This window comes from Pteropus vampyrus, unplaced genomic scaffold (assembly GCF_000151845.1).
Source record: "Pteropus vampyrus isolate Shadow unplaced genomic scaffold, Pvam_2.0 Scaffold254, whole genome shotgun sequence".
In the NCBI taxonomy this organism is placed as follows: domain Eukaryota; kingdom Metazoa; phylum Chordata; class Mammalia; order Chiroptera; family Pteropodidae; genus Pteropus; species Pteropus vampyrus.
Genome location: NW_011889035.1, coordinates 470,897 through 486,000, shown reverse-complemented (window position 1 = coordinate 486,000; position 15,104 = coordinate 470,897). Strand labels below are relative to the sequence as shown.

General features: G+C 36.7%; 1 protein-coding gene across 8 annotated transcripts in view; it reads right to left on the bottom strand.

Annotated features, from left to right (window-relative positions):
- MTMR2 (myotubularin related protein 2) overlaps positions 1-15,104 on the bottom strand; it is a 100,060-nt gene that overhangs the window by 32,981 nt on the left and 51,975 nt on the right. For 4 of the 8 annotated variants that reach the window (XM_023520250.1, XM_011374725.2, XM_023520252.1 and 1 more), the window contains one exon: positions 1,951-2,049. The exons of the other annotated variants lie outside the window; for them this stretch is intronic. In XM_023520250.1, the coding sequence (XP_023376018.1) occupies positions 1,951-1,984 (34 nt within the window). In that variant the 5' untranslated portion in view covers positions 1,985-2,049. The remainder of the gene's footprint in view (positions 1-1,950; positions 2,050-15,104) is intronic. 8 annotated transcript variants of the gene reach the window in all.

The following is a 15,104-nucleotide window of genomic DNA, read 5'->3' as shown; positions in this document are numbered from 1 at the left end:
GTATGTTGAGAGCAACCATGAAAAATGCTTTAAGAACTTATAGAAAAAGAACAGAGATAAAAATCATGAGGGTAGATAATAAAGAATCAATAAAAGAATTTGATTTCCTAAAAGAGTCAAAACAGAATACAAACAATAATTTAATATATAACTGAAGAACATGCTTTTGAAATGAATAAATATTTTCTAAGTTTGTTGATCAAAATAGTTTACCATGTTCTACATAAAAATCAATGAACAGAGACATATCTAGGTGCATCCTAGCTAATTTTTTTGAATTGTAAGAATTAAAAGACTAATTACTAAAATATAGACCAAAAGAGACAGGAAAGGGGAAGTGTTGGTGGGAGGAGGGATGAGGAAGAGGAACAGAGAGAGAAGTTACATAGAAAAGCAAGAGCAAGCTGGCTTCAGATTTATCAGTAAAACTACATTCTAGAAGACAGTAATAAAATGTTATCAGATGTTTGAAAGAAAACGCTGTCACCTCTCTAATATGTTTGATGGCAACAAGAAGTCATTCTCAGATATGCCAGTCATCGAAAACATAATCCACATGTCATGATTTTGAAAAAAGAAAGAAAAAATTACCTGAGGGTAATTAAACTGAAAAAAAGAAAATCGAAATTAAATTTAGATGTAAGAAATTATTTGTGGTATACAGCAAATACTGAAGTTTTATATCCTAACTTTCCTCCAGCCCAAAAACAAAAAAACAAAAAACCATTTATTACCACCATACTAACCAGTCTGAGTCTTAAGTTTAATCATTTATATTAAGATAATATTAATATCCACCTTACAGGAGAGTATGAAATGAGATAGTGCGTCATAAAAGAAATTGCAAGGTACTTTTAAAATATAAGAAATAATTACTATTCGCTTAACAAGCATCAACAAAAGTTTTCACTGTGTTTTCTCACAATGGCTTATTCACATGGTGCTTTGGTCTTCTGCTCTAAAACACACAGGTTTAAGGGTCACCTTATAAATGTCTGAACTGCATTAATCTAACTGCAATAAACATATTATCTCTACAATGCACGAAATAAAATCTTAGAGACACTATAAAAAATAAAATGAAATAAAATACACAGGGATTAATATTTGAGATAGCATGTGATAAAGAGAACCATAAATCTAACTCTTGAATTAACTTTAGATATAGGTACAGAAAAGCAAGCATCTTATTATTCTAAAGAAAGCAGCAAGAAGAGTGATGTCAGCATCATGGCAGTGTTTGTTGCCTTTTAACATGTACAATTTGGCATCTATCCATGAACAGAAAGTGCCTCTGTTGGAGCTATGGACTCCAGCATCATATGTCAAGGGGCCCAGGAGGAGTCTTACCCACTTGTACATCAGGTAATAGGCAGACAGAACCTGGTATGGGCTCTGGAACCAACAAGAACCTGTGAAGTGACTACAATCACTCTTCAATGAGGCACCTGGAAGACACAAACTTGAGCAGATACTCACAGATGAGAAAGACTAAATAGAAATCCACGTTTCTAGAGAAGTTCTAGCACTCCACTGGAGCAAAATAAATATACAAGTTTGGATGCATTAGAGTGGTAAGAGAAACTTTGCAAGCATCACCCTAGGAGCCACAACTTAGTGAAAGAGTAGGTTGAAGATCCCTCCTTGTGGGGGGAAAAGAGAGAGTGGTGAGTGAGCACCCAGCTTCTCCAGCTGTGAGGATGCTGCTAAAGAAACCCATCTCTCACCCACAGCACCCAGAGTATTAAAGCTAGAGCTCCATGACTGAGGAAGGGAAAGAGCTCTAGGAAAGAGGAAGATAAGAATATCAGAGAGCATTAGAGGAAAACAGCTCTCTGCATTCGAGACTCCAGCAGGAAGATCACACATATGCTGCTGTAAAAACTTCACCCAAGAATCCCCTCATCTGACCCACAGTAACTCCCAAAACCCCTAGTGCCAAATCCATACCTTCCCCATTCTGAGGCCAGCTCCTGGTACACATTCCAGAGGGCCATGGAGAGAGCAAGCTCAGACAGACAGGAAGTATATACTCAGAAAAGCCAAGGTCTGTGGGCAAGGGAAAAACCACAATCATGAGTTGTAGGGCTACCTTTGGGACAACAAAAGAGAGGTTACCAACAGCCAGCCTGGTTCATTACAAAACCTTGAGACGACACACAGCTTAAAAATTTTGCCTATGAGGAAGTAAGAAGTGTGGAGCAGGTATATCCATACAAGGTCACAGAAAGCCCCAGAATATAAGCAAAAGCAACGAAAAGAATCTCTCACCTGAAGGCAGCTAGTAAAGCTTAAAAGGAGGTGACAACTACTTCAAAGATCAAAACAGCGATGTAAAAATTCACGAAGAATCAAGGAACATAACATCACCAAAACATATTAATCGCCTATAACTGAACCCAAAGACACAGAGATCTGTTATTTACCCAATAAAGAATTAAAAAGAGCTGTTTTGTGGAAATTCAATGAGCTACAAGAAAATAAAGATAATTCAATGAAATCAAGAAAATAATACATGAACAAAATGAGGAAGAAACATAGAAATCATAAAAAAAAGAAAGAGAAATTCTGGAGCTGAAGAATTCAGTGAATAAAATGAATACAAGAGAGAGTATCAACACCAGACTCGACAGGCAGAAGACAGAATCAGTGAGGTAGAGGATAGGAACTTTGAAATAATAGTCAGAAGAGAAAAAAGAAAACAGAATGAAAAAGAATGGGGAACTAGGACAGCAAAGCCAGACCAATTCATTAGATTTTTCTGCCGTTCATATGAAAATATCTTTAGTGAAAACAAAGTTACGTGAGAGGAGAGAAATCCCCTCCTGGAGAATCCCCTACAATTCAGAAAACACTTTTACTGGGCCAAAATAATGTTACTAAATGGCTATCCAATCTGTTTCCTATCAGATACATTAGATCCTTGCCCCTCAGGAGGTCTGGCTATACCAATAGATTAGACTAGATAAAATCTGCTCTCTGACAGCATTTAATACAATATTCACTCTTTATTGTGAAGAAAAGTCTATCAATCATATTGTAATCTTACTGGTGAAAGAAAATAACACAGATAGAAATTTATAATTCTTTTTCTATTCCTAAAACATAATCAATTCAGTTTTGCTCTCTCCCCAACCATGTTTTTTCCCCCTCTGTCTTTGTCAAACTATTTTCAAACTGCTCAGTAACTTTCCATGTGACTTTAACCCACTTCCCTTCTCTTCCTCTCTCTCCAATCAGGAAATTACTATAAAGGAAACTCAGAAACCTTGTCTATAATGATGATCTGGAAGTTGGAAAGTTATGGGTCAGTTTTCACATGGAATGTCAGATGACAGAAAAACAGGAAAGAATTTTTCTGAAATCGTCAAAACACTAAATTAAAATCACCTGAAAGGGAAAAAGGAGTCTAGAAATTACAAACTACCTTTCAGTTGCTTTATGTACTATAACTATAAAAGAAAAAATAATAAATTTTTTCTTTATTGAACAATTCTACTAAAGAAAATTGTTTACAACAATTTTACTTTAGTCTATTTTTTTAATACAACTTGACTGTGTTGAGGTAAAAAACACCCAAACCTGTAAAAAAAATCTTTTCCGAGTTTATTCAAGCCAAACTGACAACATATGCCAGGGGGCAGGATCTCAAATGCTCCAGAAAACTAGAGTTTTGCAGTTTCTTTTATGTATTTAAAATTAAGGAGAAAAGGGAAGATTATAAGAAGGTGGGAGAAAGTAAGGCAAGGATCAGATTACAGGATAGCTAAGATTACTGTGCTCTCTCATGCTTTAGAAGGAGGGGTCTGAAAGGAAGAATTTCAAAGGTATGTTAATCTAGATGCACAGAAACAGGGACAGAGCTGCTTAAGGCAAAAATAAGCCTTTTAACTAAAGAAGTTATATGTCTGAGGCGTGACTACCCACCATGAGCTGCCCAGTTAGGCGTTTACAATCAGATCACCCTGTGAAGTTACTTTCCTTAGAACTCCTTTTCTTCCACAACTGACAAACCACAAAGTAGGCAAATGAACCATATAAGCAAAAATCTGAAGAGGAGAGGGCCAAAGAGTGGCATCTGGAATGGATCTTATTGGTTATACATTTGAAAGTAGCACACCTAAATTCGAGCATAAGGAAGCCCTTTCTTTTTATAGCATAGCAAAGGGCAGTTTGGTTTTCAGCTGAAACCACCAGTACATTAGCAAGAGTTGGTTAACCTCACATCAGCATCAGTGATTCAACAACAAAAAAGAGTATCTAAAGAGGAATAGTCTGGAAAGCATCACTACATGCTATGGGTTGAACTGTGGCCCCCCAATAAAGATAGGTTGAAGTCCTGACTGACAGTACCTCAGAATGTGACCTTATCTGGAAACAGGGTCATTGCAGATATAATTAGTGAAGATAAGGATATACTGAAGTAAGGTGGACACCTAATCCAATGACTATTGTCCTTCTAAGAAGACAGCCCTGTTAAGATACAGAGATACAGGGAGAATGCCATGTAAAGATGGAGGAAGACTGAAGTGATGAATCTAAAAGCCAAGAAAACCAAGGATTGTTAGCCTTCACCAGCAGTTAGGAAAGAGGTAAGGGAATCAACCACCCCAAAAAATACCTTTTGGGATATTTGTTTTAAGCTAGTTATTAAGGAACAAAAGATTCAGAAAGAACCTTTGAACCTTCACCTTTACCTGCTTAAAGGAATTTAGACAGAAGATCTGCTCCAAGAAGGGAGATAACTACAATCTAATATAAACTAATGTATGATAGAGAGGAACCTAGCAAGGCCCATTTGCTCAAAGTGCTCTCCCATGTCTCATTGTTAAAAATTGCCCAGCAAACATTTATTTATCAAACATTTGCTTTTTCATTAACATGTGAATTACCTTCCAGCCCTTTTAAGTTCCTAACTACAAATGCCACCACTTCCCTATTCTCCACCCCGTCCTGTCTCCTTAGCGCCAAAATGGCATATAAATTTAAAGTACCCAATGACTCTTTAAATCTCATTGTTATGACACCCCAAATGTACATCCATAAAATAAACTTCAGATATTTTCTCCTGTTAATCTGTCTGTTAATTTTATTATTAGCCAAGCTGAAAGAATTTAGGAGGAGGGAGGAGGCTTGGAACAGATTCTCCCTCAGAACCCTCAGAAGAAACAAACCATGCCAACACCTTGATTTTAGATTATTTGCCTTCTAAAAGAAAAGACACTGTTTTCTATACTCTACCCTCAATGCTTCTGACAGAAGATGTGTGTTTTTTTCCTTACTAAGCAATTCTCTAACTCTTGGCAGACACCGACTGGTATCCTACAATTCAATTATTACAATAACTCCCGGAGTCAGTAGAAATCCCAAGGGCTCAGTTTCACAACACTGGCCCCTACTTCAAACACCAATCTCAAGTCCCAGACTGTCACCTGTACTTCTGACAAACCATCCAAAAATCAAGGTTACCACAACCTGCCTCCTTAAGTTCAATAATTTGCTAGTATGGCTCATAAAACTCAGAAACCCTTTCCTACTTTTACCAGTTTATCATACAACTCAGAAATAGCTAGATGGAATTGCTGCATAGCACAAGGTATAGGGTAGGAGGGTGTATAGAATTTCCACGCTCTCTCTGGGCACATCACACTCCCAGCACCTCTAAGTGTTCACCAATCAGAAGCTCGCCAAACCTCTTCCTTCAGTTATAGTGTTTTTATAAAGGCTTTATTGCTTAGACATGAAATCACTGATCTTTAGTAATCAACTCAACCTCTTGCCCCTCACTCCTTCCCAGAGATAGGAGAAAGGCTGAGAGTTCCAAATCTCTAATCACAAGGTTGGTTCCTCTGACACCCACTCCTTAGGGCCCTTCCCAAAGTCACCTCATTAACATAAACTCATGTGTGGTTTAAAAGGGCGTGTTATAAATAATGAAAGATGCTCCTTTCACTTTTATCACTCCATAAGTATCTCTAAGGAGCCAGGGACAAAAACCAAACATTACAACAAAAGATGTATCTATAGCTCTTATCCCATAAGAAATTACAAAGGTTTTAGGAGCTCTGGCCAGGAGCTGAGGATGAAAACCAAAATATATATTTCTTATTATATCCCAAAATTACACTCCAGAGCTGTGAGAGAAAAAAATTTCTGTTGTTTAAAGCCATCCAGTTGGCAGTACTCAGTTATAGCAGACCTATAAAACGAATACACCTAATATCAAGAAAACTTTCAAATCTAAATCTTAAAATGCAAGCTGTTCATAACTGCCAAAACTTAAAAGTAACCAAAAGTTCTTCACAATTTGTTTATTTGTTCAAGCAACGAAAAGACATGGAGAAATCTTAAAGGTATATTGCTAAGTGAAAGAAGCCAATCTGGCTATGTACTGGATAATCCCAACTCTAACATTTTGGAAAAGGCAAAAATATGGAGACAGTAAAAAGATCAGTGGTTGCCAGGGGTTCAGGGAAAGAGAGAGAAGGACAAATCCATGAAGCCCAGAGGATTTTTAGGGCAGTGAAACTACTCTGTATGATATACTCATTAAACATTTGTCAAAACCCACAGAATGTGTAACACAAAAAGCAAATCAATGTTAACTATGGATTTTAATTAATAATAATGTATCGACATTAGTTCAATGGTAACAAATGTACCACACTAATACAAGATGTAAATAAAGGAAACTGTGGGTGTGAGTGGGAAATAACATAGGGCTGCACTTTTTTTACTAACTGAGAACATTAAAATAATCACAGTAACAACTACCATCTTTTAGCAACATCATTTCATAAAAGAAAGATTTTTAAAACCAAAATTTAGAAGGATATAATTTTGTGATAAAGAACAGTTCCCCCAAAAAAGTATGGCTCAGAATATCCACCCAAACCAAAATAGAAGTAGATAGGCAGATCAATTATCTCGATTACTTTCATTTTGCCTCAAACCAAGGAAAATGTCATCATGAACTGGCCCAGTTATATCACTGTTTTCAGAATATCATTACTCATTTAGCACTCATAATACCCGTGAAAGAGAATATTCTTATTCCCACTTATAAATAGTATAATTGACCCTTACAGAAGTTAAACGACTTTTCCAAGAGGAATCAACTGATACGATGGATCAGAGGCTGAGAAAGGTAAAGATGTGGGTGCCGTCCATAAAGAGAGAATAGCTAAAGCCATAAGAAAGAAGGACCATAAGGAAGAAAGGACAAGGAAGATTAGGGGGCAAGTAAGGTTAGGGGGTAAGGGATGAAGGACACATCAGATTCACCTTATTTACCTGAATAACTGGCAAAGTATGCAAAGGAGAGGCAGTCAGACAGAAAAGAAGTGCACTATAAATTGTCACCAAGTTTGAAACTTGAGTTATTATCTTTGATTCCTCTTTCCCCCTAATCTGCAACATTCAAGCAGCTTTAATAAATTATATCTGCATATGTATTTTTTTTCAAATCTGTCCTTCATTTTACATGTCATTACTCTAGTATGTGCCCTTTATCAATTTTTACTTGGAATTGTTCAAACGGCCTCAAACATGTCTCCTTGTTTCCCATTCTACCTGCCTCTAACACCATCTGTTTTTGTACCCATAGCTTCTATCCTTCCTCCAATTACCATCAAATGGGAACTAATACACTGTTTGGTCCTTGATTTTTTAACCTATTTTGGAACATATTTTCACATCCACATATGGAGATCTAGCTCTTCTGTTCAAAGACTGCATAGTATTCAATTGTAAACATGTAATTTATTTAATTATCCCCCCATCAAAAGGCATTTGTTTCCAGACTTTTCTCTCATTACAAATTTAAGAATCAGCTTGTCAAGTTTTAACGATATTATTTACATAAATGATAAGAAGCAGGAAGTAAAATCTGAACACTATTGAGCCTTTCTGCCAAAAAACAAGGTATGTCTTTCCATTTATTTATTTTAGATTACTGAGTAGAGTTTTTAAGTTTCTTCATATATCTTAAGTTTATTCCCGGATATTTTATATTTTTAATTATTACAAATAGAATCTTTCCCTCCTTGGTATTTTTTTCCCCCTCTTTAATTCTCTCCCCTCCTCACTTCCACCCCTGACCCACAGATGTTGTTGTCTCCCTTTTTTAAGAACTGGATCGCTGAAGGTGGGGTGTCTCCTCCCACATGCTTGTTGCGCACACCCGGGGCTTGGCACACACGGGGCCTGGCACACCCGGAGGTGGGGGGGCGCACCCAGGGGGCCAAGTGCACCCAGGGTATGGTCTATGGCTCCACTTGGAGTGCGAACCCAGGACCTTCTGCATGTAAAGCAGACGTGCTAACCACTACACTATGGAGCCACCCCCTCCCTGGTATTTAATACATATTTTTATAATTGAAAGCTGTTGATTCTTACATACCAATTTTGGCTTTTAGTAGTCTTTGTGATCTTTTATTGAAAGTCAGACATTATGTACTGAGATAAACAGGCCTTTAGAGATTCCTGGTGAAGTGTAAAGGGAAGTGTTCTACCTTCCTATACTGAGTCCTATAATCCTCAGTATGCTAGTGAGCTTGTGCCCCTAGGCTCTGGAATTCACAAGTGTTTGCTTTATTCCCCAAGGCAAGACAAAATAGCTAGAGGGTAGTAGAGTTTGTATTTCTCTTTCCCCAAGTGGAAGGCTAGAGGAGGCTAGAATTGGGTATTTCCCTTCCCCTAGGTCACTTAGGTTCTGACAAAACCTAGTAGAATAGGCTGGTAAAATAGTTTCCCTTGAGGACAGGCCTTGTTAAAAACAGAATGTTTGGGGCATATTTAAAAATGGCTGCTTTTCCCTCCAATAGAAGCAAAATAGTTTCTTCTCTTCACTCTGAGAATCTGCTAGGACTCCTGTAGGTCAAAGTCACCAAAGTGTGAAGGCCTTCCTAAGACTGGGCCTTAAGTTTTAACTCTCAGGCCTATCGAGAGAGCCTACACCAATTCTTCTAATACAGTTCAAGTTGTCCTACCCTATGCTGGTTCCTGAGGTTTCTTCTGGTGGGTTTCTGCCCCACCTGACTTTCCAATTTGGGAGGATGGAGTGAGGGGGGGTGGCACAGCCATGTGCCCCAGGACCTCAATTCTCTAATGGATCTAAGAAGAGTTGTTGATTTTCAACTTGTTTTGCTTTATATATATTTTAGGACAGAGTGATGACTTCCAAGCTCCTTTTTATAACCAGTCACCTGATCAAAGTCTGTTTTATCTAATAATTTTCATTTAATTTTCTTGATTTCCAGGTAAAATTAATGCTTAATTTGTCTTTTCCTTTTCAATGATTTACCTCCCATGTATTTCTCTTATCTAATTGCATCAGACAGTGTAACCAGAAGACAAATGAGTCTGGGCTCATGCTGCCTGTGCACTCAGCCAACAGACTGACACAGGAGTTCGGCTAAATAGAGTAAGCGTTAATTAGAGATTTGCAAGCCCCAGAAACACAGGCAAGCTCTCGCTCAAAGGCCTAGCTCCTCCAAAATCTCGAGAGTACAGGAAAAATTAGGAGTTAGGGGCCTTGGGGGCATGGGTGCCACTGAATAGACAATTAAAGGAGGATGAGATAATTGATTATTGATTCTGGTTCTCATATCAGCTATGGTGCTATCTCCTTTGGTCCCATGACCCAGTAGGATTGCTGTTGCTGTTCAGCCAGGATCAGCCTGGGGCTGTTAAAGTCCTGCTGAAACCTACTGTCCTCATGACAGTAGACCTGAGGCTCAGCTAATGAAAAGGAGCAGGCATACAGAGGATAAGGGGTAGGGAAGGCAAATGAGTCACAATGCCATTATCTGGGCAAAATCAGCTTGAATCAGAGGCAAAAAAAAAACCCCACCTATATTAAAGAAATGAAGTTTGTGTGCAGTTACAAACTATAGAGTAAGAAATGGTGAGGCCAGGGACACTGTGAGGCCTCTAATAACAGGGTTCTCCTTCAGCACTACTTATAAACAATGCTAAATAACACATCATGACAGTAGATAGCCTTGTCTTTAATGAGAATATGCCTAGCATTTTAATATTTTAATGTTAAGGACAATGCTTATGTAAATATTTACCATTTCTTTCGAATTAAAAGTTCCAAAACTCTGGGATGTTAAATTTTGTCAAGTGCCTTTTATTAATTTTCTGTACATGTAAAGATAAACATATGAAACCATCTGTGTCTTGTAACAGAAGTTATATCAGCAGCACTTTTACTATGCTTAGCTTTGAAGTCTGAAACACTTGCCTCCTCCAGAATTAGCATCACGTTAGGAAGTATTCCACCTAAGTAAATCTCCTTTAGGCAGTTTTCAGTTTTCCTTATCTCCTTACTAACAACTTAATAATCAATATTATTCCTGTCGCATCATGAGTATATTAAATATACTTTTATGTTTATCATTGTTTCATACTTTCTAATTTTTAAATAAACTCTATGTTTCTATTATAATTATTTGGCTCTTTTTACTAAAACTTTTAATACTTTTAGAGCTTTCATTTTTTTAAGCCTCAAGGAGGTTAATAATATCTATAAATCACATCAGAATAATTACTAACCCAATAAACATGCTACAGACTATTCAATACAGACTATTCAGTAGAGTAGGCAAGGCCCAACTTACTATCGCCTACTCAATTACTGACATCATAAGCTTATGGTAAGTAGAGCTGAGGAAATTTATTCTGATACACAATCTTAAAACTGTAAAAGTTTTAAGTAGATTTTAAGAAAGCGTATCTGTGTACCAAATACTAAGAGTAATAGCATAGTAGAAGTACTGGTGACTCCATTTTTTCCTTAATCCTATTTCTATTACCCACAAATTCCTATTACGAGTTTTATAATAGAAAAACCCTCTCAATATTATTATTAAATACACGAAATTTTACAAAGGAGAGTTAATGGTAACTTTGGAGAGCAAACTTACAGTAAAATGGAAATCATGAGCGATTGGACTGAAGTCATCCCTATTAAAGATGGAAGTGAGATAACTGAACATTTTCAAATGGATTTTGGTGGCTCTTGATGAAGAAAATGAATTAGTGACTGGCTTCTTTCTACGAAATTTTTCTCATATACTATCTACAAAGTATATGAAGTATATAATTTTTCAACATTAACTCTGACTTTTATCTAAATATCTCCTATCAGGAAAAAATTTAAAAGGAGATCATAATAAACTAGAACGGTCAGAGGTGAGGCTAAGTCTACGATTGATTAACAGGCTAACCATGATTTGTTTGACTGAGGAGAAGAAAGTATATTCCAGATGTTGAGTCAACATGAATGGAAGTGGGAATGAGCGCATTATGTTTAAGGGACTATAAGAAGAATCCTTAACTACAAAAGTAGGGTTATGTTTGAGAACAGTTGCAGATACAGTGTGATAGCTGTGATAGGACCAAACATGAAAGACCTTAAACACAAGGCTTAGAAGTATACACTTTCTACTATAAGAAACAAAGATCCCTTTGAAGAATTTTTAAACAGGTGTCAAGTTACGAAAGTGATGTCAGAGGAAGATTAGCTTTAAGCTAACGCATTAGCTGAATCGGAGACAGGCAAGCCAATCAGATATAAGAAACGAGACAATTAAAAATGGAAAGTAAAAGGGAAAATGATCAGTTTTCCAAAGATATGACATTTGACAAAAGGGAAATTATTATTTCTCATTCTCTTCCACTGATTCGATCAACAAGTTTTCCCTGGGCACCTTCCACATTCCAAAGAATGAGCTCTAAGGACACGATAGTAAACAAGACAGATAATGTCTGCCCTCAGGGGGTAAACAGTTATTTTTTTCTTCCCAACTGTTTATTTTTCTTTAAATTCTTGTTTTTGTAAATACTCTCCAAATATTTTCTCGTATTTTTAAATGTGTTGCACTTTACTTAAAATGTTGATTGTTTTAGAAGTCTCTCTGCTCCCTAGGTATACCTTCATCATAGCATCTGTCATATAATATCACTGATTTGCTTACCTCATTTCCCACTACTACACCCTAAGTTTCATGCTGGCAGAGACTACATCTTTCTGACTTTTCCCCCAAAACACTCAAGAAATTTCAAGAAGGTGAAGTAAATTAGTAAATAAATGCACAGATTTTATCTGGAACTATGAATAAAACACAGATTTTCCTTCTTTAGTTTCCCAGATATAGCTGGCAAGTGATTTCAAGTTTCAGTCAATTAGGAGTACTCCTCAAACTTTTCCACCAATTAAATACAAATTAAAAGCAAATGGGAGGACAAATGTTCCCAGTGCCCCACAGAGCTTGAGGATGCAATTGACCGCAAGTACAAAATAGTTTACAAGTCACATTCATTCAGGCACTATCCTCTCTATGCACTAGGGATATAGCTAAGGTTCCTGCCTTTTTAGAGCTTAATTTGTGAGGTCACATGAAAATAATCAAAAACAAGAAATGGTCCTTAACTTGCTAACAGAATAAAATCTTTTGTTTGTTTGTTTTTTTAATAAATAAAACATTTTAAATTTATTTTTTATTTAACAATAAAAATAATATTTTCTTTTATGGTTAATATTTTGAGATCTTATTTAAAAATTCCTTCCTGACACAAGTTGCAAAGCTATTCTGATATATTTTCTTCTAACATTTTAAATTTTTGAATTTCAATTTTAGGTTTTCAACCTAATGAATTCAATTTTTGTGTATCTGTAAATTAGGAATCCAACTTCTTTATTCAACATAGCTAACGCTTCTTTATTCAACATAGCTAACAGCAGCATTGATTACCAAATAATTTATTCTTTCCCCACTGATTTGTTATACTATCTCTGTCATATGCAGAGTTCCTGCAAATATCAGTCTGTTCCTGAACTCTGTCACTGATCTATTCTTGTTCTAATTACTTTTACTTTATATCTGATTAAGGGAATCTCCTTTTTTCACTTTTCCTCTTAGGTAATCTTGACCTTTTACCTTTCCATCTAAGTTTTAGAATCAGCTTGCCTAGTTCTGCAAGACAAACTTTTGAATTTGGTTGAAATTATATTGAATTAACAGATATACTAAAAATATGTGACATCTCTGGGCTATTTTGTCTACTCATCTACTTATTTAGATTTTTTTTAGGTTCTTTGATACAATTTTGTTCCTCTTGTGACTGGAATCACACTGTCTAAACATTTTTGCTAAGGTACAGAAGGATGATTTATTTTTTAAAGGTATCTATTTCTAGCAACAGAGCTAATAAGTTTGCATATAGATCTTTCTTAAACTTTCTGAACAATCTTCTGTTAAATAATAAAAGATGTGTTTCATTTATTTATTATTTCCTTACTGGTTAGGATTTCGAGCATAATGTTGAATAAAAGAGGTCATGGTAATCATCATCATGTTTCTAAGTTTAAATAAAATATTTCTAACATTTCCTTATAAAGTATGAGGCTTTTTAGTGGCTAGCCTCAGTGTGCCCTGTACCTCTTGCTAAGTGGCCCCAAGCCCTGCATTAGCTGGCTTCCACTCATAGCATAGCCTCTCCCAGGCATCTCCAAGCCCAGCAAGGCAGCTACCAACCTCAGATCACATGGTAACTTCTGCCAGGAGGCCCCGGGCTGAGCAAAAACAATGGCTAACCTTCACTTGCACCAGAGCCCCTCCCAAGAGGCCCGAGTACCAACATACACAGTGGCTGGCTTCAGACCACAGCACAGCACCACCCAACCAGCTCCAGAGATGGCACCCCCAAAGGGCAGATATGGCCAACTCCAGAGCCCTGATAAGTGAATCCCACTCCATAGGGTCAGCCTCTGCACAACAACTCATCCACTATAGTCATGGCCATTCCTCAGAGCCAGTTAGAGTTAATCCCACACACTAATGTGCCAACTGCAATCAAGGTTCAACTACAACAGGAAGGCACACACAGCACACACAAGGGACACTCCTGGAGCACCCAGTTCAGGTGACCAGGGAGACTGCACCACTGGGCTGCACAGGACACCTATTACATAAGACCTCTCTGCCAAGATTGTGAGACACAGCAGATCTACCTAATATATAGAAACAAACACAGTGAGTCAGCCAAAATGAAAAGACAAAGAAACATATCCCGAATTAAAGGACAGAACAAAACTCCAGAAAAAGAATGAAACAAAATGGAGGCAAGCAACCTACCAGATACAGAGTTCAATACACTGGTTATAAGAATTTTCAATGAACTTAAAGGAAAAAGAGATGAACTCTGTAAGAAATACAGAGAGACAGAAACCATAGAAAAGAACCAGTCAGAAACTGAAGAATACAGTAACTGAAATGAAGATGGCATGAGATAGAATCAATAGCAGATTAGATGAAGCAGAGGATCAAATCAGAGATCCTCTGCTTCACCCAATCAGAGCAGAAAAAAAATTAAATTAAATTAAAATAAAAGTTTAAGGGAACTCTAGAACAACATTAAATGTAACAACATTTGCATCATAAGGGTACCAGAAAGAGAAGAGAGAGGGCAATGGATTAAAACCTATTCAAAGAAATAATGACTGAAAACTTCCCTAACCTGGTGAAGGAAATAGACGTACAAGCCTAGGAAGTACACAAAGTCCTAAACAAGAAGAACTCAAAGAGGCCTACATCCAGATATATTATAATTAAATGTCAAAGTTTAAAGAGAATGTTAAAAGTAGAAAGAGAAAAGCAGTTAGTCACGTACAGCAAGCTCCCATAAGATTGTCAACTGATTTCTCAACAGAAACTTTGCAGGCTAGAAGGGATTATTCATAATGAAAAACAAGGACTTACAACCAAGATTACCCAACCCAGCAAGGCTATCATTTAGACTGGAAGGAAAGATAAAGAGTTTTTCATACAAGATAAAGCTAAAGGAGTTCATCACCACCAAATCAGTATTACAAGAAATGTTAAAGCTACTTCTTTAAGAAGAAAAATAAAGATGAAAAAATATGAAAAAGAAAATACAGCAATGAAAAAATTGTGACAAACACAAAATAAAAGCAGTGGCTTGACCAAGTATAAAGCTAGTACAAAGGTTAAAAGGCAAAAGTAGAAAGATCATGTACAATTATAACAACAGATTAAGGGATCCACACAAACACAGACATACAAAAGAAGTAAAAA